The sequence below is a fragment of the Natator depressus genome, chromosome 6 (genome assembly GCF_965152275.1).
Source record: "Natator depressus isolate rNatDep1 chromosome 6, rNatDep2.hap1, whole genome shotgun sequence".
Classification (NCBI taxonomy): Eukaryota; Metazoa; Chordata; order Testudines; family Cheloniidae; genus Natator; species Natator depressus.
The window spans coordinates 111314493-111336800 of NC_134239.1; the positions used below are offsets into that span (position 1 = coordinate 111314493).

General features: G+C 44.7%; 1 protein-coding gene across 1 annotated transcript in view; it reads right to left on the bottom strand.

The window, feature by feature from the left end:
• The window catches only part of LOC141990195 (exocyst complex component 3-like), a 36688-nt gene extending 21282 nt beyond the window's left edge, over positions 1–15406 (bottom strand). Inside the window, exons 1-4 of the mRNA XM_074957175.1 lie at positions 15160–15406; positions 12095–12686; positions 6345–6456; positions 1559–1633 (exon numbers count right to left, since the gene is read on the bottom strand). Of these exons, the coding sequence (XP_074813276.1) occupies positions 1559–1633; positions 6345–6456; positions 12095–12686; positions 15160–15406 (1026 nt within the window). The remainder of the gene's footprint in view (positions 1–1558; positions 1634–6344; positions 6457–12094; positions 12687–15159) is intronic.
• Positions 15407–22308: the final 6902 nt, after the last annotated feature.

Genomic DNA, 22308 nt, shown 5'->3' on the forward strand with positions numbered 1-22308 from the left:
CCCAATAACTTGTCATTTCAGTACCACCAAATCCAAACTCCAATGCTGTTATACTCAATTAGATCTGCCTGCTGGCCGATTTGAGTATTTTATGACAAGCGGCAGGCCATTTGTGCAGAAGAATGACAAAATAAAAGGAAAAAAACCTCAGCTGCCAATAAATACAGACCTTGATTGGAACATAAGTATTAGTGTTTCTATCTTTTAACAGAGTTTATAAATCAACATTATTACCTGCAGTGCTTAATTTGTAATGAAAGAGATGCCAGGGCTCAGCCCCAGCACAAATTAAGCACTGGCTGGGCAGCCGAATAGCAGCAGCTGCTGGCCGGGCGCCCAGCTCTGAAGGCAAAGCCCCCACCAGCAGCAGTGGAGAAGTAAGGGTGGCATGGTGTGGTGTATTGCCACCTTTATTTCTGCGCTGCTGCTGACAGCAGTGCTGCCTTTAGAGCTTAGCACCCGGCCAGCAGTCACCACTCTCCAGCTGCTCAGACAGAGTTTAATCGGCAGGCCACACAGGAAACCTTGGCGGGCCAAATTTCAAAGGATCCTCAACTTGGCCTCTATATGTGCCCATGCAAATTTCCTGTAGTAGCTATTTTTGCAAAGTATCACCTGCACATTCCTAGGTTGGTTTGACATGATTTTTTTCCTGACAAATCCATGTTGACTGTTACTTAGCACCTTATTATCTTCTAGGTGTTTGCAAATTGATTGCTTGATTATTTGCTCCAGTGTCTTTCCAGGTACTGAAGTTAAGCTGACTGGACTGTAATTCTCCAGGTATTCCTAATTCCCCTTTTTATAGATTGGCACTACCTTTGCTCTTTTCCAGTCCTCTGCAATCTCTCCCATCTTCCATGAGTTTTCAAAGATAATCACCAATGGCTCAGTATCTCCTCAGTCAGCTCCTTGAATGTTCTAGGATGTATTTCATCAGGCCCAGCTGATTTGAAGACATCTAACTTGTCTATGTGATTTTGAATTTGTTCTTTCCCTATTTTAGCCTCATATCCTACCTCATTTTCACTGGCATTCACTACGTTAGATGTCTGATCACTACTAACCTTTTTGGTGAACATGGAAACAAAAAAGGCATTTAGCACTTCTGACATTTCCATGTTTTCTGTTATTATCTCTTCCCCCCCAGCCCTACATTGAGTAATGGGCCCATCCTGTCCTTGGTCAGGTTAGGAAAATCTGGACCAATGCCTCTACACCACATATTAAAGTTTCTTGCAAACATGCATGCAGCACTTCAAGCATGAGCCTGCCCACAATGAAGTTAATGGCAAAACTCCCACTGACTTCAGTGGAAGCAGGAGCAGGGTATTACTGAGGATATAGAGAAACATAGGAAAGTTCATTATTTTTCTTTTATACAAAAGAGGAAAAACTCTGCTCTCTGTGACACAGCTACAGCTGAATTCCGTAGGATTGCAGGTGTGCAACACAGCAGACTTGAGCCTAGATCTGTAAAATTAGAGTATATTAGCAAATGCTGAGGATCTTGCATGTAATGACTTGCATGCTACAAAGAACATCAGCTGTGGTTTACCTGAATGATTGTAGTGTCTGTATAGGGTTTTCTCCCCGCGGTAATTACTTGTCTGAGCGCTTCTCTTACTTCCTTCTGAATATAACAAAGTTAAAATACAAACATTTACAATATGAACCAATTTGTAATCTGTTAGGTTTCCCTATCTCACCCCGCACCTGTGCATTTGAAAATCTTCTGCCTTTGTGTTATGCTCACTGTCCAGTCCTGTTTAACCCAAGCGGACATCATGCAGCTGCCCTATGGGAAGCTGGCCAAGGACTTTTGGATGCACCATAAACACAAAATCTGAAAACAAACCTGACACTGTAAAGAGAAGTTTCATTGCTTCAATGTGAACAGCAAAGGATTTTTTTATAAATTGGGCTTGTGCCCTTTTTTGCTTCTTATGATGAACAGAGAAGACCTAACATTGTTTAGCGTTTTTTATTTTTTTAGATTGTGGGCAGTCTTTTTGTTTGTTTGGCTTAGAAATATCAAGAATGCAATATTTGGCCATCCCTGTTTTTTGTGGGCAGACCTGTGGGAAGTTTAAGGGAATTTATGTTGGGCCCTTAACTTTATTGAAGGGATGAGAGTGCTGAATCTTTAACAAAGTATTAATTAATTATTACACCGTCATTCAAACATTTTAACCAAAACCAAATAAACAGTCTGATGAAAAATCCTTCTCTCTCTCTTAGTAGCTAAACTTTCATGTTTAGCTCTTGTGATGTCGCTAGTTCTCCAGTCACCACAGAGTCTTCCAATCTCGAGAGGATCTGAACTTCCCATGTAAAAAACAAGCAGGAACCAAACCTCCCCCTCCACTCCTCAACTTTCAGACCTTCTTTTTTCAGCATAAAATATAGAGGGGGAAAGATGCATGCTCCATTTTTTCCCCTTTGTGGGTCACTTTGAACTTGGGCATCCTGCCAAGTTTACATCCAGCTGTGCCTACCCTCGCCCTGCTGTGTCCTCTATGAGAAGATGGATCAGCCATTAAATGACAATCCACAATGCTATGGGAAGAAAAGCTTTGAAAACTGGCCCCAAGTGGGGATCAAATTCCCCACCATTGTATGTCAGCGCTTCAAGATGAATCCCTGATATCTGCACCAAAGAAATGCTGATAATTTGATAAATCTGCCCTCCAAGACAGCTAACCCACAGGGGCAGAAAACATCATCATACTAGTTATAAGAGCTCTCAGCACTGGCAGGCTGAAGACCAAAGTAGGCTGAATAGGGCAAGACAGGGTTTGGGTGAAGCCATGTATTCAAAGTCTGAATGTCCATTTGATTTGATTGTATCCCTTGCTATTTTCTATTTGTGAATGTCTGTGAAAACAGCCTTTTGTATGTGCAAATATTTGGGCAATACTCCAATCAGAAAACAAATCAGGATGTCAATGAAAAGAATTAGACAAGTCATTATTCATTCTTCTTCTTCTTAAAAGTTTGAGACACCCATGCAAGGAGCAAAAACAATACCATGTGACTTACATGATCAGTCAGACACCAGGAATGTAATCTATTCAAAGACACCAACTCATGAATAACCCATAGGCTGACATTTTTTCATATGTCTTGATTATCATATAGTTATTTCCCAAAAGGAATAAAAAGGGTGAGATTCACCATCAAAATTATTCAGGATGGATAATTGCATCAGGTCTGCCAATGAAGCAGATGCGTTCTTGGAGCTGGTCTTACAGTGCTTACCATGATTATAGTCACATCCTCATCTGAAACGCATGCTGAAGAGAGACATTAAGAGCATGAGGTCTTCCCTATAGTCCTGATTCAGGAAAGCACTTAAGCATGTGCTTAGCTTTAAGCATAAAAAATCAATCAGGCTTAATCACATGCTTAGATGCTTTCCTCAACCGGTGCCTATATGAGTATGTACATGACTAAATATGCCTTTTCCTTCAGAAATCATTCCTGGGGTGCTGCTGTGCAAAGCATAATGCTCCATAGTATTTCCTGAACTGATTCAGCCCATTGTAGTGGTTTTCCCCTCCTTCACTAGCTGGGTTGCAGGTGGATGTTGTTTGAGAGAGGCTGGGAAAATGAAAGAGATAATGTTACAAGGGCATGGTGCCAGCTTACTGCAGCCAGTGCTAGGGGAAGTGGGCCCTGCCATGCTTGGGTTCTAGCTACATTAAAAAGCACTGCAACATGGTCTCACCTTCTTCATTTGGCTACCCCTGACATTACAATGTACACCGTCAGAAGCTCATCTCTTTCCTTTGGAGCCCACACCACATTCCTACAAAGCATCCTTCTAAGGGGTTTTTAAATTTAAAAAAAATACTGTCCTGGAAGCCTTGGGAGTTGGAGTCATGCTTTGACTGTAAGGCCCTCTTCCCCACTCAAGCCCCACTAAGGGTATGTCTACACTGAATGTAAGCCCGGGGTTACTGGCCCTGGTGCCAGCTGGGCTTGAGCATCTACATTGTATTTTAACCCTATGTTAAGACTTTTCTAACCCATGCTCAACCCTAGGGCTCTGGGGTCCACACTGCAGTGCACAGACCCAAGTCAAAGTAACCACATACCAGAGTCCCTAGCTGTCCCCCACCTCTGAAATGTGGCCACTTTACTGCCCTAGGGCCATGGTGCACTGTAGGAAAACTTTACTGCCTGCCCTGCACGTTACCAGGAAGCAGCTCACTTCACAAAAGGCTTGATCGGTTTGCTCTCCACAGCAAACCCAGGAGGGCTCTCTGATAGTGGGTTTGCAGATCAGAAGAGAATGGGTTAACACTGACCTGAGCTGCTGCCATTTGCAAAGCCATTTGAAAAGAGCTTCCATTTTCAATAGAGTAGATTGCAGATTGTTGGCACCGAGAAGACTAAGGAAGTTGTCCCGTGGAATTGTGGGATACTTCCAGCTGACACCTGGGAACCAAGTCAAGCAGGGCTGCATCTATACTGCAAAGCAATAGGGCTTGGACCCTGGGTCCTGCAACTTGAACTTGGGCCCTGCAGGGTCCTGGGACCCTGGGCCTGAGCCCTGGGCTAGCACAATTACAGAATAGACGCAAGGGGGATTAGGCCTGTCATAAATAGAAAGGGAAGGGTAAACCCCTTTAAAATCCCTCCTGGCCAGAGGAAATCTCCTCTCACCTGTAAAGGGTTAAGAAGCTAAAGGTAACCTCGCTGGCACCTGACCAAAATGACCAATGAGGAGACAGGATACTTTCAAAAGCTGGTAGGAGGGAGAGAAACAAAGGGTTTGTGTGTCTGTCTACATTTTGTCTTTGCCGGGGATAGACCAGGAATGAAGCCTTAGAACTTTTAGTAAGTAATCTAGCTAGGTATGTGTTAGATTATGATTTCTTTAAATGGCTGAGAAAAGAATTGTGCTGAATAGAATAACTATTTCTGTCTGTGTATCTTTTTTGTAACTTAAGGTTTTTGCCTAGAGGGGTTCTCTATGTTTTGAATCTAATTACCCTGTAAGGTATTTACCATCCTGATTTTACAGGGGGGATTTCTTATTTCTAATTCTATCTTTATTAAAAGTCTTCTTGTAAGAAAACTGAATGCTTTTTCATTGTTCTCAGATCCAGGGGTTTGGGTCTGTGGTCACCTATGCAAATTGGTGAGGCTTTTTATCCAACATTTCCCAGGAAAGGGAGGGTGCAAGTGTTGGGAGGATTGTTCATTGTTCTTAAGATCCAAGGGTCTGGGTCTGTAGTCACCTAGGCAAATTGGTGAGGCTTTTTACCAAACCTTGTCCAGGAAGTAGGGTGCAAGGTTTTTGGGAAGTATTTTGGGGGGAAAGACGTGTCCAAACAGCTCTTCCCCAGTAACCAGTATTTGTTTGGTGGTGGTAGCGGCCAATCCAAGGACAAAAGGGTGGAATATTTTGTACCTTGGGGAAGTTTTGACCTAAGCTGGTAAAGATAAGCTTAGGAGGTTTTTCATGCAGGTCCCCACATCTGTACCCTAGAGTTCAGAGTGGGGGAGGAACCTTGACAAGGCCTGAGCCCATGCTCAAGCACAGGCTTATGTTGCAGTGTAGACATGCTCTTAGAGGCTCTGTGGGGTGTCTGTGTGCTTTGCCAAGGAAACTGTATCTATGCCAGCCCCACAAAGGTTAGCATGGAAGGCCACTTTGGGGCAGGCTAGGGGTGACCATAGATCCATATTACTCAGATCCAGAGGCCCCAGTATCCTGCATGACTGGTGCAAAGGGTCTGTGACCCTTAGTCCAAACTATAGGTTGATTAGCATCCATAGGGAAAGGGGTACGTAGTCCCATGAAACAGCCCTGGGTTAGTTGGGGGATGGATTTCACCTCCATGGTCTCCTGTACTCCACCTGGATAGAACCTAAATACTCTGATTCTGTGTGTGTGGAGTGAGTCCCCCCCATAGTGCAGGTATAGTAATAGCATGAAAAGAGGCAGTGCAAAGTTCCCAGTAGCCTCTTGCCAAAATGCTCAAATAGGGCACCGCCTATCGGCGAGGAAGGCAGACTGCTGTTTGTGGACCTTCAGTTCTTGGCTTCTTTACTGAAACTACCAACACATTGAGATGGGGGCCATTTGTGATGTAGGCACCTGTCTGCTAGGAACCACCCTGAGACCACCACCTCATTTAATACCATTCTCTGTGTGGTATGTTTTCATTCTCCTACTAAATAAACAGATTGAGGAGTAGAGCCGGGGGTAGCCAGCTGGGCAGGACTATTTGACCTTTTCTATACATGAGCCAAAATAACAAGGAAATGTATTATTAAAAAGAGAATGATTTGGGGTGACAACCAGGTTTGCTAGAACTCCATGTTCTTACCTGGATGACTGTGAGCAGCTTTTCCTCCACATTTGAAAAATTCCACTTGAGAACATATGCATCAGCGAAGAGCATCTGCTGTGGAGTCCAGCAGGGCATGAGCAGCTTCTCACTGTCATTGCACACAGAAAACAAAATTGCAGTAAGAGCGGCAGTTTTCCAGTAGCTTTGTGGCTCTTCCAATCCCAGTACTGAGAACCTGTGCTTGGCTATGGCCATATTTGTGACGTGTAGCTCACCTGGCTAATTGCATGCACAAAGCAGCATTCAGCTCTCATCTAAGGAACAACTGCAACTAGGTAAAATATTTTTTTGATCCTCCCCAGTCCCATCCTTTTTTTATTCTTCTCTTTTTGGCCCTTTTTGTGGCCCCATTCTCGGATTACATCCTCCCCTCTCCTCTGTCTCACTCCTTCCTGCAGCTCTCTCTTGGCCTTGTCTGCACTAGAAAGTTGTACTGCTAGTGTAGACCCTTCCGACTCCCAGTGTGGATACAGCTACATAGGTTCAAAGGTGATATTCCTGTATGGGAAGGGGAATAACTATACAGTACCAGTATAAGTCGAAAGGCTTTGGAACTCTCCTCCCCACTTGGTCCAACAGATCATAGGTTTGGTGACCTTCAGAACATGCCATAAGACACACAATTACACATTTCCCCAGGCTTTTCTTGAAGGGAGTGTGTATGTGATTGATGGATGGGATGACCGAGGCGTCAGAAGGCTGGGCAGAGTAATGTAGTTTGACAATGGGAAGAGGAGGCAAAAATTCTTTACATCTGAAATAGGGTCTGCTGGTGTCACTGGGTTTGGGCAGCCTGTTGTTGATCTTCAAAATGTGCTTTAGGTAACATTTGTGTAATAAGCCTAGCGTTGAGAGAGGTGCAGTGTACAAGTTCAGATAAATATGCTTACAGCTGAGAACACCTATTATATTTGTCGTGAAAGAGATATTTGGCATAGTTAAATGCAAAGACCTTAGCGCCATCAGCCCTCCCAAAAGTTCTATTAGTTCTGGGTACTCAAGAGTCTCTGTTGGGAAATAATAGAGCTCTCCTGCTATTTCCACACACGCTACGCTGATTCATGTGCAAGAGTCAATCATTAAAGCAAACATATTTTACAGAATATACATAATATTCTGTGTGGATAGGTGCCATCCCAGGGCACCCCCAATGGCCTGGGATGGCACGGCACACACCTTGCCTCAGTTTCCCTCTGACTTCTCAGAATAATCCACTTACACCCAGAGTCTTTAAAAACAATATTCCCGCCACCCCAGGGTCTCCTTTATTCAGATTAATCAGCTCCCCCAAAAGAACGCTCCTTTTAGATTCAGGGTTTCACAGCCCTCCCTCTTGGTCTGTGTGTGTCTAGCCCTAGCCCCCACAACTTGTAAAATCTCCCCTCAAGCTCAGAGTATCCACAGTCCTCCTTCGTGGGGCCTGCCTGTGTTTGCCCAGTCAGGCTAGTAGACTTTCCCTTGAGGTTCAGAGGTTGCATAGCCCTCCTTCTTGGGGCTTTACCCTAGCTGAGTTCTTCCCCTCAGCAGCTTCCCCTGACTAGGCTTGGAACCTCCATTTTGATTCATCTACCCAGTTACCTGACTACTCCCTTAATCCTTCCCAGGTGGGTCTAGCAACCAAAACACCTGCCTGGGCCAGCTGAGAGAGATGAGAGCCATGTCTCACCCACTCTCCAAGGCTCCTGGTCCTGGGCCCATAAAGGAACACTAGCCTGGGTTTTTCCTGTCCCTTCATCCTCCCAGAAACTAACTAATCCATGGGAACACCTGCCTCTCATCTCCTTCCAGGTAACCAGAACAGACATTGGGTAATTGGCCTCTCACACAACCTCTCCTGACCTTAAAGAACCAGAACCCGCCCACCATAATCGCTCTTAAAGGGCTGGGAAAGTAAATAATATTTGGCTGCAAACATACAGCCCCAGTTCAGCAAAGTACTTAAGCACATGCCTAACGTTAAGCATGCGAGTAATCACACTGAAGTCAATGGACTCCTCACTTGCTTGAAGTCATCATGTTCTTTGCTGAATTGGGGCAACCAAGACATTTCCCAAGTTGTACAGTCAGTTCTTAGGGTCACTGGCTTCCAGAACAGCACAGAGATGGAGCCCTGCTTGGTCAGAACTGATCTTCACTATGAATTTATGTTGTTAGGATAAGGACAACAATCATTACATTTCAGGGTGCAAAGTTTAAAATGTCAGATGAGAAGCTACACAGAATAGAAAAAGCCACATCACCATAGCAATAAAAATTATCAATGTATCCAGACTTTAATGCAACTGGTATGGTCTACTGATCATGTTACGAATTATACCTGGTAGGACACGCACACAACTGCTGCGAATTATACCTGGTAGGACACGCACACAAATGCTGCGAATTATACCTGATAGGACACGCACACAAATGCTACGAATTACACCTGGTAGGACACGCACAGTTCGAATCTAGGCTGAGGCACATAAACAAAGTCCACAACTGCAGAGTTCCCAAAAGACACTAAAAGAAAAGGAGTACTTGTGGCACCTTAGAGACTAACCAATTTATTTGAGCATAAGCTTTCGTGAGCTACAGCTCACTTCATCGGATGCATACTGTGGAAACTGCAGAAGACATTATATACACAGAGACCATGAAACAATACCTCCTCCCACCCCACTCTCCTGCTGGTAATTGCTTATCTAAAGTGATCATCAAGTTGGGCCATTTCCAGCACAAATCCAGGTTTTCTCACCCTCCGCCCCCCCCCCCACACACACACACACACAAACTCACTCTCCTGCTGGTAATAGCCCATCCAAAGTGACCACTCTCTTTACAATGTATATGAAAATCAAGGTGGGCCATTTCCAGCACAAATCCAGGTTTTCTCACCCCCCCCCCCAAAACACACACACACAAACTCACTCTCCTGCTGGTAATAGCTCATCCAAAGTGACCACTCTCCCTACAATGTGCATGATAATCAAGGTGGGCCATTTCCAGCACAGATCATGGTCTCATGGTTTCATGGTCTCTGTGTATATAATGTCTTCTGCAGTTTCCACAGTATGCATCCGATGAAGTGAGCTGTAGCTCACGAAAGCTTATGCTCAAATAAATTGGTTAGTCTCTAAGGTGCCACAAGTACTCCTTTTCTTTTTGCGAATACAGACTAACACGGCTGTTACTCTGAAACCTGTCAAATGACACTAAGTTTATTAAGCTCGAGCGTGGTGCCCCCCTGCTAGCCAGGAGGGGACCCTAAATACAGATTATACAAAGGTTATATACTTTTTAGCAAAGCATGTTGCCCTCGTGCATCAGAAACCTTAGCCAATAAACAAACCCTTTTCTTATCTACTACCTATCCCTGCTTGGTGCATTCCTCGTGCTAAACCAGTATGTTAATTACACAGCATGGTCCTAAAGCCACGCATCAGCAACTTTTATTATCAGGATGGGAGGCCTCACATCAAAGGCCAAGAGATAGGGAGTTAGAGACTGACAAAAAACAGATACTGGGAGTCAAGGCAGGCTGGAGACAAGGAGGAGGATTTTCACAGGGATTCAGTATCTAAAGATCACTCCTCCTGGTGTATGATGTGCTTGCTTTTAGACAATGGTGGGCCCCAAACCAAAATGGAGTCACATGTGCTAACTTTTCCGTAACAATCATTATCCCCACTAACACTTTCTAAGCCACATCTACAAGTTCTTAAGTACACAGGGAAGGATGTTCAGTGCTTAAATCACTAGCTTGTGCTGTGGAAAACACAGGTTCAATTCCTGCTCTGCCACAAACATCCTGTGTAAAGCTTGGCAAATCCCCAAGGCTCTCTGTGCCTCATCTGTAAAATGAGGATAATAGTGCTCCCCTATAAATACTTTAAAGATACAGTAGTGAGTTCAGATACTACGGTGATAGAAGCCATGTAAGTACCATAGCCAGAAAGAGGTTGGGTGTATGCTGAGGGAACTGCATCCATGGCCAGTATTCTGGAGACTCCAGATGCTCCATTATTGGTGAGAATCGTTAACGTCTCCCTGTGGGAAGGCTGGATTCTATTCCCCATTAAACAAGAAGAAGTGCTGCCTCTGCTAAACAAAGTATCCCTAGGATACTGTGATCAGTAATGGGCACCACATTACCAGGAGAAACAACCTGCAGGGAGTTCAGAGATGAGCGGTGCACCCCACTATGCTTGCTCTGTTCTAACGCAGCTCACACCATGGTGAGCCCTTCATTTGTTAAGCTCAAGGCTAAATGGCTGCAATGAGTTGTCTTGTGCTTGAGCCATCCTTGAAAAGCACTTGAAGAGTGCAGGGGCCAGAGTGCTGGGGCTGACCTTGGGAGTGGGGTGAGCCATCTGTGGGTAGAGGGACAGATTATGTGCTACAGATGAGTTCCACTCAGTGCAAAAGAGCTGGGGGACTGTCAGAGGGCTGGTTACAGCTCCCCAATTCTTTATTCAGCTCTTCCCTAACATAGGTTAGAGTACCATCTGCCAGTTAAAAACAGATGGAGCACCATACAATCCAGCCACACCTCTGAGCCAGGGCTGCAGCAGGGATAATGCAGGAGCCCACCATGCTATCCCTAACACCACTGGGAACTCCTCAACAGTGGAATCCCTAGGTGAGATGCAGGGGATTTCCAATCTGTGTAGCACAAAGTGAGCAGAATAGGGAAGTCAATCTGCCCCATAATGCCTATTCTTTAGACTGTCTCTCTCGTCAGTTCTGGGTGAAGTTCAAGGTTGTGCTCTACCGAGCCCTAGATGGTCAGGGATTCAGCTACCATGATACCATTTATAAATTGGTAGGTATCTAGGGGCTTGTCTTCATGTACAGTGCTACGTACAGCTGTCTTCTCTGCTGTAGCGCTTTAGTGAAGACCTTCCTTCGCCGACATAGCACTGTCTACACGTGGATTTTTTCACACCCTTGAACAACGTAGTTATTCCAATATAGGTCTGTAGTGTAGACATGGCCTAGGTCTGGAAAGGAAATCCATTCACTAAGAACAAGCAAAATCAAACTCATAGAAAAGACACTGTTATGCGGGAGGTTGGGTGGCTCCCATGAAGTGTGTCTTTGGCCTATGGGCAGTGCTGGTAGGCATGATAGCTACCTTCCATTAGATTAGGCTAAATGAGGGAGGTGTTAAATGCCCCTTTCATGAGTAATAGCTGAAACAATAGAAGCTACCACCCAAAATAACAGACCAGCATGGCAAGGCTGGAGTAGGAGTTGAGCCATGTGGTCTAAGGAATTTTTCCTGGGGCCTGAATACAACCGCAGGGAGGCGGGGCATTGTTTGATCGAGCTGAGCATGTCTGTGAGCCAGAAGTCAGACGCAGACAGAAAGCAGCAAGAAATCCAAGGAGACAGTAAGAGAAGCGCTAGTAGTGAGACCATGAGAGAAAGCCTAAAGAGAGAGCTTTTGGGGCAGTGCGCTTGACTGGAAAAACTGTGAGCAAAGAAAATGCCTCCCGTTGTTTGATTCCTACTGTGCTTAGGGAAACAGGACTTTGTGTCCATTCTTTGTAAATAAACAGGATTGCACCAAAGAAATACCTATAATCAATTTCTCCTCCTAACCCACAAGGGCCTGAATATTGGCTAACCTTTCCCTTTATGTTCCTTCAGTATCACTGCCTTGAAGCTCAAGAAGGACCATGCTCAGAACTAAAAGGGAAACTGAAAGGTATAAAGAAAAAGAGGAATTACTTGGAACGTACCTTCTGTACATATTAAAGCCCCATTCATAAATGAGAAGACATTTGCTGAAGCTCATATCACCGTCTGTAAGTGTGGAAAGGTAAGAAGACAAACAGGCATTACAACATTTTGTATAGGTAGTAAGCAATCCTGCTTCTTTGAAGACATCTCTTTTGTATCTCAGGTTGGGAAAAATTGTGGTTTCCAACTGACTCAGATGATCTTTTAATGCAGACTCATCTGTGTTGCTAGCAGACACAAAGGAGGGAATCTGTGTTGCCATGCACTCCATTAGCAGTTTCTCCAGATCTTTATTCCAGTATTTTGGGCTCCAGGTTGAAACAGATTCCATGTCTTTGACGCTGTTAAACCATTCTTTTTCTTTCTCTTTCTCCCACTTCAGTGATTCACCTACTGATTTCAGTGGCTCCAGTAACATACTATCGCTTCCACTGATTGCTTCTTGCACAACTGACCACATTCTTTCTGCTACTTTTTTGTAAAGTAAGTCAATCTTTATTTCACTCTTATGTTCAGATTGCTCCAGATCATAAATGTGATTACAAGCTTCAAGAAATTTTGCTTGATCTATCAATTCACAAACGGCTTGATCTGAAACAGTAAAAATACAACCAGAAGGTTATTGACTTAGCTATAGACTTTTCTATGGCAATCATCATAGTAATTACTGAGCAACTCACAGATAATAAGAATGTATTCTCATAGCAGCCTTGTGAGGTAGGGTATCATTCCCATTTTACAGGTGGGTAGACTGAGGCCCGGTGTGGTTAAGTGATTTTCCCACAGTCATCTATAGTTAGGCTTGGCAGAACTTATATATATATATATGTTTGACAAATACTATTGATGTTTGTTTTGCAACACTTTTCAACATTTTTATCCATTTACATTTTCACAGTTGCACACAATTATGGGATTTAATGTTTTTTAAATTTTTGATTGATTTAAACTTTCACAGTTCCGGGAAACGGGATGAGTCAGACAATAATTATTTAATGACAGTAGATGCTGCAATTCAAAAAGTTAAAGCTTTATAACACAATTGTCAACATCACAAGTCAAAATATACAAAGTGAATAGCCTTAAATCAAACTCTAATAAGTTCTCAAGCAGCAATAAAAAACTAACTCTTCCAAGCCTAGCTATAGCAGAGCCAGGAAGGGAACCCGAATCTCATGGGAGCCTATGCTTAACAGGCTGGTGTGATTGGTGATTGGTCACACCCTGGAAACAATTTCAAATACATCTGTGGAGAATGAGGGAGTTGTGTATTATTGTTTATACATATCATGTGCACCTCAGTATACTTGTGCCTGATTACATAGAGTGAAAAGAGGCTGTAAGTGGGAAACCAATAGGAAATTAAACAAATGAAGCAAAGATAAGGTACAGTCCATAGAATACAAAGCGTCTCTAAGGAGACAAGCAAGAAGCCACTGATTGGAGAATACTCAATGCCTGGCTCCAGCTCCTATGGCAAGGTCCACTCTTCCCAGACCTAAATCAGGATCAAAGGAGATGCTAAAACTTTAAAGATGTTGGCCTAGGAAAGAAGGGAGTTGAGTAGGTTGTCATGATGAGGACAGACACGCACATTGGGAGAGGGAGTCACAGAGCACGCTGCAGAACTCAGTGTCACTCTTCTGACCAGAGATGGGATTAACTGTGTTGAGCTTGCAAGGAAAGATTAAGGTGTAGGCTAGGGGGAATATGCACACAGGCATTTTTGCTGGGTACCTTTGCTCTGCATGCTTTGTACCTTTGGGTGAATAGCCAATGCTTTGTTTTGAAGAAGCTATTTCTGTGTCCCTGCAAATCCATTCTGTAACAGGCTCCCAGAGAAAAAGGACCTGAAGATGCCAAACCCAGTTGGGTCTGTCAGGTTAGCCAGAGGGCTGCATCCTGAGATTTAGTGTAAGGGTGGTAAAGTCACATGGTTCCAACCTTGGGAGTGGTTTAGGCAGAAAGGTCTGTCACCTGAGGGGCGCACTCGAGAGGGATTAAGGGTTTGTCTACACTGCACACTAAGCCCGGGCTTTGACTCAGGTTTGAGCCCAAGACTCCCTTCCATCCATGCACAAATCAGTCTGACTCAAGTCAGCAAACACCTAGGACCCTGCTAGGGGGTGGGTCAGAGCCTGAGACCCGCTATGACTCAGGTCCAAGCCCTGTCATTTTGCAGCATGGACGCAGGTTAAGCCGCAGACCTGTGACAAAAGGTCTGCATAGTGCAGTATGGATGTATTAGCAAGGCTGTGAAACCCAGGCCCAGCAATTGTAAACCCAGGTTTACAATGCAGTTTTTAGATGTGCAAGCATGGGTTTGGAAACACCGACTCCCCAAGCACGGGTCCCACAAACCTGAGCTTGAGGGCATGGTAGACACACCTTAAAAGGGGTCTAAAGCCCAGCTCGTCCTGTAACTGTGTCTATATCTTCATGTTTGTCATTAGAGTCGGGATCTAGAAGGGCATTGCTCTTTAAGGGATATAAAATGATGATTCACATAGGAAAATATTTCCCAGAATCCGGCTTCCTACAAAATGCTTTATTGCGTCTAGTTAAAAAGTGTGCTTTTAACTCTCTGGTTCTCGCAACAATCACTAAATATCAATTGCCTGTGGCAACAGATTTCTTTGGTATCAACATATAAGGGCCCAGCACCTGCCAATAGATGTAGCATGGAGAGGGAGCTAAATTGGCATAGGTTACCTACACATGCCCCCCTGCACATTACTGGAAGAATAGACCACCATATGAACACTCTTACAACCAAACTCTGCTTTGTATCACATCTTTCTTACAAACTAACCCAAGGCGCTTTTCAGGGATGGATAATACAGTTGCAAAGTGAAATACAAATGAGCAACAGAAAGGGGAGTAAAATTTAAAAACATCGGCAAGGAGAAATATACGTTTCAGAAAGGATTTGAAATGAGAGGTGAATCCAGGAGGAGGAGAGAGATAGGAAGCCTATTCCAAATGGCAGGAGCTGATGAAAACAGTTTCCATGGTGAGAAGAAACAGAGGAGGCCAGTGGGGAGGACAGACTAGCAGAGAGTACCTGAGAGATACTGCCTCCCACCAGACTCTTTGTCCACAGGCTTCTCTTCAGTTTCCTCCTTCAGAAAGGACAAATTCTTCAGCAATTTGACTGCCATATCTTTCACTCTCTGTCTCCTATTTGATTTCTGCTTCTCTCTCTCCTTTTGAGCCTCTTTGGGAAGCATTGATGCATTTTCACCAGAAGATGGTCCCTGCAGCTTTCTCCCTCCAGTGAATTGGTAGCAGGCATGCTTCACTTTCTTCATACTCCCAGCAAGAGCCAAGTGTTTGCTATCAGGTTGAGAAGGCTAACTGGAAAACGTTGGCACCACGGTAACTCAATGTGATTTTACACTCTCAGCCTTAAGAGTTCCTCTCCGTGAGACGATGTCTGTCCCCAGATTCAGTGTCAGTGCTCCTGCCTGCTTTAACTGACTTCCAGACAACTCAGCCAACTTCATATCACAGTTTAGTCCAGTAGTTTTTATAAGCTACCAGCTCTATTATGTAAATGATCCCCTGTAGCGTTACATCAGCAAACGTTTAATACATAACCTAACCACAGGTGCTGGAGGAAAGCCAGTGGAATTTTCAGCAGTTTCTAAATGACTAAAATTCCCCTGGATGCTGCCAACTAATTTAGATTCAGAGTCCTCTCAGTCCAAGAGATTTTGTTGTTGACAGTGTCCATGAATACACACAGCAGCTCTACACTGACGCACTTGCCTTTCTACTGACTCAGTGTTATTTCTCAGCACCAAGATCATCCCTTATTTTAGACCCAAATTTGCCTCCATCTTCAAGAAAATCAAGTATTCCACCCTTGGATGTGCAAACCCCAAAAGGACTGGCATTGGTTTTCATTGTTGAGCTATGAGGTTCTTATGTGATGAGAGTGGACCTGAACTCCTGGGGTACCCAGCGGCTGCCTGGGACTGCCCTCCAGCAGTTATACACAACCCAGCATTTTTAAATGAAGAAAATGAAAAGTTTAAAGTTATAGGGGCAACTAGACCCTTGGTTATCTACCAACAAGAGAACCAGTCAGCCTCTCTCATCCCTCTCTATGGTATCCTACATAATTAGGGCCTTTCTTTTCATATATTCAAGTACAGTAACTCCCATTGTCATTCATGGGGATGGCTGTAAGTGTGGAAAGAGGAACAGACACATTAAAATGTATCTTTAAATGTATCCATTGTATTACTAAAAGTCTATTGATCTATACCTATTTACACCAGCTGAGGACCCGACCCTGAATATATAAAGGGCAAGGCAACTTGTGCCCCTATAAATGCTGATAATCCCCAACTTTCTTCCACTGCTATTATGACCCACTAGAGCAGAGCAAAGACTCTGGAATGAATAATTTTTTCAATTCATCAAATTTTGTCATTTCTCTGTGTGTGTGTGTCTGTGAAATGTACATAAACAGACTGTGATTTTCTTGTAATTCAAATGAATTCACTGATTGCATTTCTGCTAATAACTCTTGGGTTGCAGATAATTCACACATTGTGAATGTTAGCAATTTGTGCTATATTGCTGGCTTCCAGAAATCACATAGTATTGCTTTTCTCTCCCAACTGGCAATAGGTAACCACAGAGTGTGAATTACAAAGCTGAGAATTCTATAACCGAATATGCAATTTGAAATTTGCTTTTGGCAAACACTAGAGAATCCAAGCTGAGATTCTGATTCCCTCCAGCAATTCATGCAAGGTAAGGTCAAGAACTCAAATGTTCGCAGCAAACCAAATCCAGCTGTCACTCACTTCCATCATACTGCAGGAGTAAAATGATCAGGACTTGGATGGACCCACTTATGTGCAGAGAAAAACATGCTTGATCTCATCATAAAGGGAAAAATGGTTTCCCTCCCTCTTGAATACAACAGTCCTGGACACTACGGTGCTAATAAGCGATGGCCACATAAACACCACCCTATACCAGAAACCTACTGACCGCTATGCCTACCTACATGCCTCCAGCTTTCATCCAGACCACACCACATGATCCATTGTCTACAGCCAAGCTCTACGATACAACCGCATTTGCTCCAACCCCTCAGACAGAGACAAACACCTACAAGATCTCTATCAAGCATTCTTACAACTACAATACCCACCTGCTGAAGTGAAGAAACACATGGACAGAGCCAGAAGAGTACCCAGAAGTCACCTACTACAGGACAGGCCCAACAAAGAAAATAACAGAACGCCACTAGCTATCACCTTCAGCCCCCAACTAAAACCTCTCCAATGCATCATCAAGGATCTACAACCTATCCTGAAGGACGACCCATCACTCTCACAGATCTTGGGAGACAGGCCAGTCCTTGCTTACAGACAGCCCCTCAACTTGAAGCAAATACTCACCAGCAACCACACACCACACAACAGAACCACTAACCCAGGAATCTATCCTTGCAACAAAGCCTGATGCCAACTCTGTCCACATATTTATTCAAGTGACACCATCATAGGACCTAATCACATTAGCCACGCCATCAGAGGCTCGTTCACCTGCACATCTACCAATGTGATATATGCCAGCAATGCCCCTCTGCCATGTACATTGGCCAAACTGGACAGTCTCTATGTAAAAGAATAAATGGACACAAATCAGACGTCAAGAATTATAACATTCAAAAACCAGTCAGAGAACACTTCAATCTCTTTGGTCACTTGATTACAGACCTAAAAGTGGCAATTCTTCAACAAAAAAACTTCAGAAACAGACTCCAGCGAGAGACTGCTGAATTGGAATTAATTTGCAAACTGGATACAATTAACTTAGGCTTGAATAAAGACTGAGAGTGGATGGGTCATTACACAAAGTAAAACTATTTCCCCATATTTATTTCCCCCCCCCCGCCGCTGTTCGTCAGATGTTCTTGTCAACTGCTGGAAATGGCCCACCTTGATTAACACTACAAAAGTCCCCGTCCCCCCCCAGCTCTCCTGCTGGTAATAGCTCACCTTATCTGATCACTCTCGTTACAGTGTGTATGGTAACACCCATTGTTTCATGTTCTCTGTGTATATAAATCTCCCCACTGTATTTTCCACTGAATGCATCCGATGAAGTGAGCTGTCGCTCACGAAAGCTTATGCTCAAATAAATTTGTTAGTCTCTAAGGTGCCACAAGTCCTCCTTTTCTTTTAACAGAAACAGTGAAGTTCTAATGCACTGTGGGTGGTGGTAAAATGCAGGAAGCCCAGAAAAGGGTCCTCAATATGGTGAGCCACAGGGCTGTGCTTCATAACGTGTGCTTTACCAGCTAACAAAAGATCCAGTGGGAGGCTAACGTAGGTAAGATGAGGAGCAGAAGTGATGCGTACGCAACTATGTATATCTGCTAGTCAAACTCCACACTGCGGGCAGAGGAAAATTCTGCCCCCTCAACACCTACAGACATTTTCTTGGGCCCAGATCTAGGAAGAGGTTCTGGCTCATGTTTACCAGACTGAATTCATACACAGTAAATCTAATTTAATGCATCAAATTGCAAAAAAGTATATTCATGTTTTAAAAGTCTCTCTCTAAACTAATAAGAGAAAGACAGTTGAGGTGTTAAAGGAGCACTCAAGGAAGATAACGCCATTGAGGAGAAGCTAAATGAATCCTTTGCATCAGTCTCACTGCAGAGGATGTGAAGAAGGTTTCCACACCTGAGCCATTCTTTTTAGGTGAAATTCTGAGGAACTGCCCCTATTGAAGTGTCAATAGAGGAAGTTTGGGAATAAATTGATAAATTAAACAGTAATAAGTTCCCAGGACCAGATGGCATTCACCCAAGAGTTCTGAAGGAACTCAAATATGAAATTGCAGAACTACTAACTGTGGTATGTAACCTATTGCTTAAATCAGCCTCTGTGCCAAATGACTTACTCCTGGGGGAATTCTGCATCACTGTGAATGCACAGAATTCATGTGCCCTGCAGATTTCTTTGCTTCTCCACAGAAAAATGACTTCTGACGGGGAAGCAAAAGAAAGCCTCAAGACTGGTCACATGCCCCTCCCCAGCAGCTCAGGCAGGTCGGTTTGGGTGCCTGGAGTAGCCAGTAAAGACGTAAATCACCGCCGGGGGGAAGACGGGTACTGGGCCGTCATGCGTCTGAGAGAGAAAGTCATTCTGTCCCTCTCACATGCTTTTGCGACACGCTTGGCATGGAGGGGCAGGGCTTTGGGGTATTTCTGAGCAGGTAGGCATGGGGAAGGCTCTGTCCCCTCAGGCAGAGAACAATGTAGCAGCCTGCCTGCTTAGTGAATTGTTTTTAGTGAATTGTTCCCATTGTCTTTGTGAATTACCCAGGAGTATAAAACAGGTGTAAACATTTTAAGGTTCCTTTACATTGCCAGAGTGGTGTAAAGGAGTCTTATTGTAAGAACAGTATGGCTTATAAATGCTTATGGTGCTTTAGTGATTAGAACTGGTCTAAAAGTTTGGACTGAAAACATTTCCTAATAAAATATGCTCCATGAACTGTTTGCTACTGAGCTTTCTGGAGATGGTCAGTAGCCAATATAAATTGTGAGTTTGATTCACCAACTCTCATCTGCTCTTCAGTTGCCTATGATGTAACACTGAGCATGTGGCTGCATATATTTGTTGATTAATAACTAGCAATAAAGGGTCAAACTTACCTACACTACTATTAGAGAAAGGAGGTTTGGGGATTTCCTCTAATGCTGCCCACTCCCATTCTCCAACCATTATATTGTAGTTTAAACAAATTACCAACATAATTGAAACCAGGATGATTATATTGTGTTAGTTTGACAAATAAAATATGCAGAATTTTAAAATATTGTGTGCAGAATTTTTAATTTTTTGGAGCAGAATTTTTAAATTTTTGGCACAGAATTCCCCAGGAGTAATGATTGGAGGATAGCTAATGTAATGCTTATTTTTCAAGAGGCAATGCTGGCAATTAAAGGTCAGTAAGCCTAATTTCAGTACCAGACAAAATGGTGGAAACTATAGTAAAAAACAGAATTATCAGATACATAGATGAACTTGATTTGTTGGGGAAGAGTCAACACAGCATTTGTAAAGGAAAGCATGCCTTCCCAATCTATTAGAATTCTTTGAGGGGGTCAACAAACGTGGACAAGGGTGATCCAGTGCATATTGTTTACTTGGACTTTCAGAAAGCCTTTGCAAAGGTCCCTCACCAAAGGCTCTCAAGAAAAGTAGGCAGTCTTGGGTAAGAGGGAAGGACCTTTCATTGATCAGTAATGGGTTGTAAAACAGGAAACAAAAGGTAGGAATAAATGGTCAGTTTTCAGAATGGAGAGCAATAAATAGTGGTGTCCTCCAGGAATCTGTACTGGGTTCAGTGCTGTTCAACACATTCATAAATGATCTGTAAAAAGGGATAAACAGTGAGGTGGCAAACTTTGCAAATGACACAAAATTACTCAGGATAGCTAAGTCCAAAGCAGACTGTGAAAAGTTACAAAGGCAGGGATGAAAGTAACTTAAAGGACTTACTGGTACTCCGGAGTCCTGAGCAGGGGGGCGTGGCCTCAACTGGAAGAGGCAGGCCTTTAAATACCCAGGCCCTCTAAATCAAGATTTAAAGGCCCCAGGGCTCCGTTTGTGGCTGGGAGCCCTGGGGCCTTTAAATCACCCCCGGAGCTACCAGCTGCAAAGGCAGTTGGGAGCCCTGGGGCGATTTAAAGGGCCCCAGGCTCTGGCCGCCGCTACCGCAGCGGAGCTCCGGGCCTTTAAATCACCACTGGAGCCCTGCTGCCGCTACCCCGGGGCTCCAACAGCGGGGCTCAGGGGGCACTTTAAAGGGCCCAGGGGCTCCGGCTGCTGCGGGGAGCCCCAGGGGTTCGTGGGGGGGGGTGCTTTAAAGGGTCCAGGGCTCCCCACAGCGGCTGGAGTCCTTGGCCCTTTAAATCAGCTCCGGAGCCCTGCCGCTGCTACCCCAGGGCTCTGGCAGCAGGGCTCGGGTGGCGCTTTAAAGGGCCCGGGGACTCTGGCTGCTCCGGGGAGCCCCGGGGGCTCTGGCCACTTCAGGAGCCCCAGGGGTGCTTTAAAGGGCCTGGGGCTCCCCGCAGCGGCCAGAGCCCCTGGCCCTTTAAATCGGCACTGGAGCCCAGCCGCTGCTACCCTGAGGCTGCAGTAGCAGGGCTCGGGGGGCGCTTTAAAGGGCCCGGGGCTCCCTGCAGCAGCCAGAGCCCCGGCCCTTTAAATCACCGCTGGAGCCCTGCCACCACTACCCTGGGGCTCGCAGTAGGGCTCGGGGGGCGCTTTAAAGGGCCTGGGGCTGCTGCTGCTGCGGGGAGCCCCAGGGGCTGTGGCCGCTGTGGGGAGTCCCGGGGGCGCTTTAAAGGGCCCAGGGCTCCCCACAGTGGCTGGAGCCCCAGGCCCTTTAAAGCACGGCCAGAGCCCTGCTGCCACTATCCTGGGGCTCCGGCAGTGGGGCTTGGGTCGGGGGAGGGGGGGACTTTAAAGGGCCTGGGGCTCCTCACAGCAGCCGGGGCCCCGGGCCATTTAAAGCGCAGCTGGAGCCCTGCTGCCGGAGCCCCGGGGTAACGGCGGCAGGGCTCCGGCCGCACTTTAAAAGGCCCGGGGCTCCAGCTGCTGCAGGGAGCCCAGGGCCTTTTAAAGCGCCAACCTGGGGAAACCAGTCCAGTCTGGCACGGCGTACTGGCTCTTGCCAGTACGCTGTACCGGACCGGACCGGCTTACTTTCACCTCTGTACAAGGGGATCTCACAAAACTGTGGACTAGTCAATGAAATGGCAGATGAAATTCAATGTTGATAAATGCAAAGTAATGCACATTGGAAAACATAATCCCAACTGTGCATACAAAATGGTGGGATTTAAATTAGCTGTTACCAAAATCTCAAGAAAGAGATCTTGAAGTAATCGTGGATAGTTCTCTGGAAACATCTGCTCAGTGTGCAGTGGCAGTCAAAAAAACCAACAGGATGTTAGGAACCATTAGGAAAGGGATAGATAATAAAACAGAAAATATCATAATGCCACTATATAAATCCACAGTATGCCGCACCTTGAATACTGCATGCATTTCTGGTCACCCCATCTCAAAAAATATATATTAGAATTGGAAAAGATATAGAGAAGGGCAATAAAAATTATTCTGTGTGAGGAAAGATTAAAAAGACTGATACTTTTCAGCTT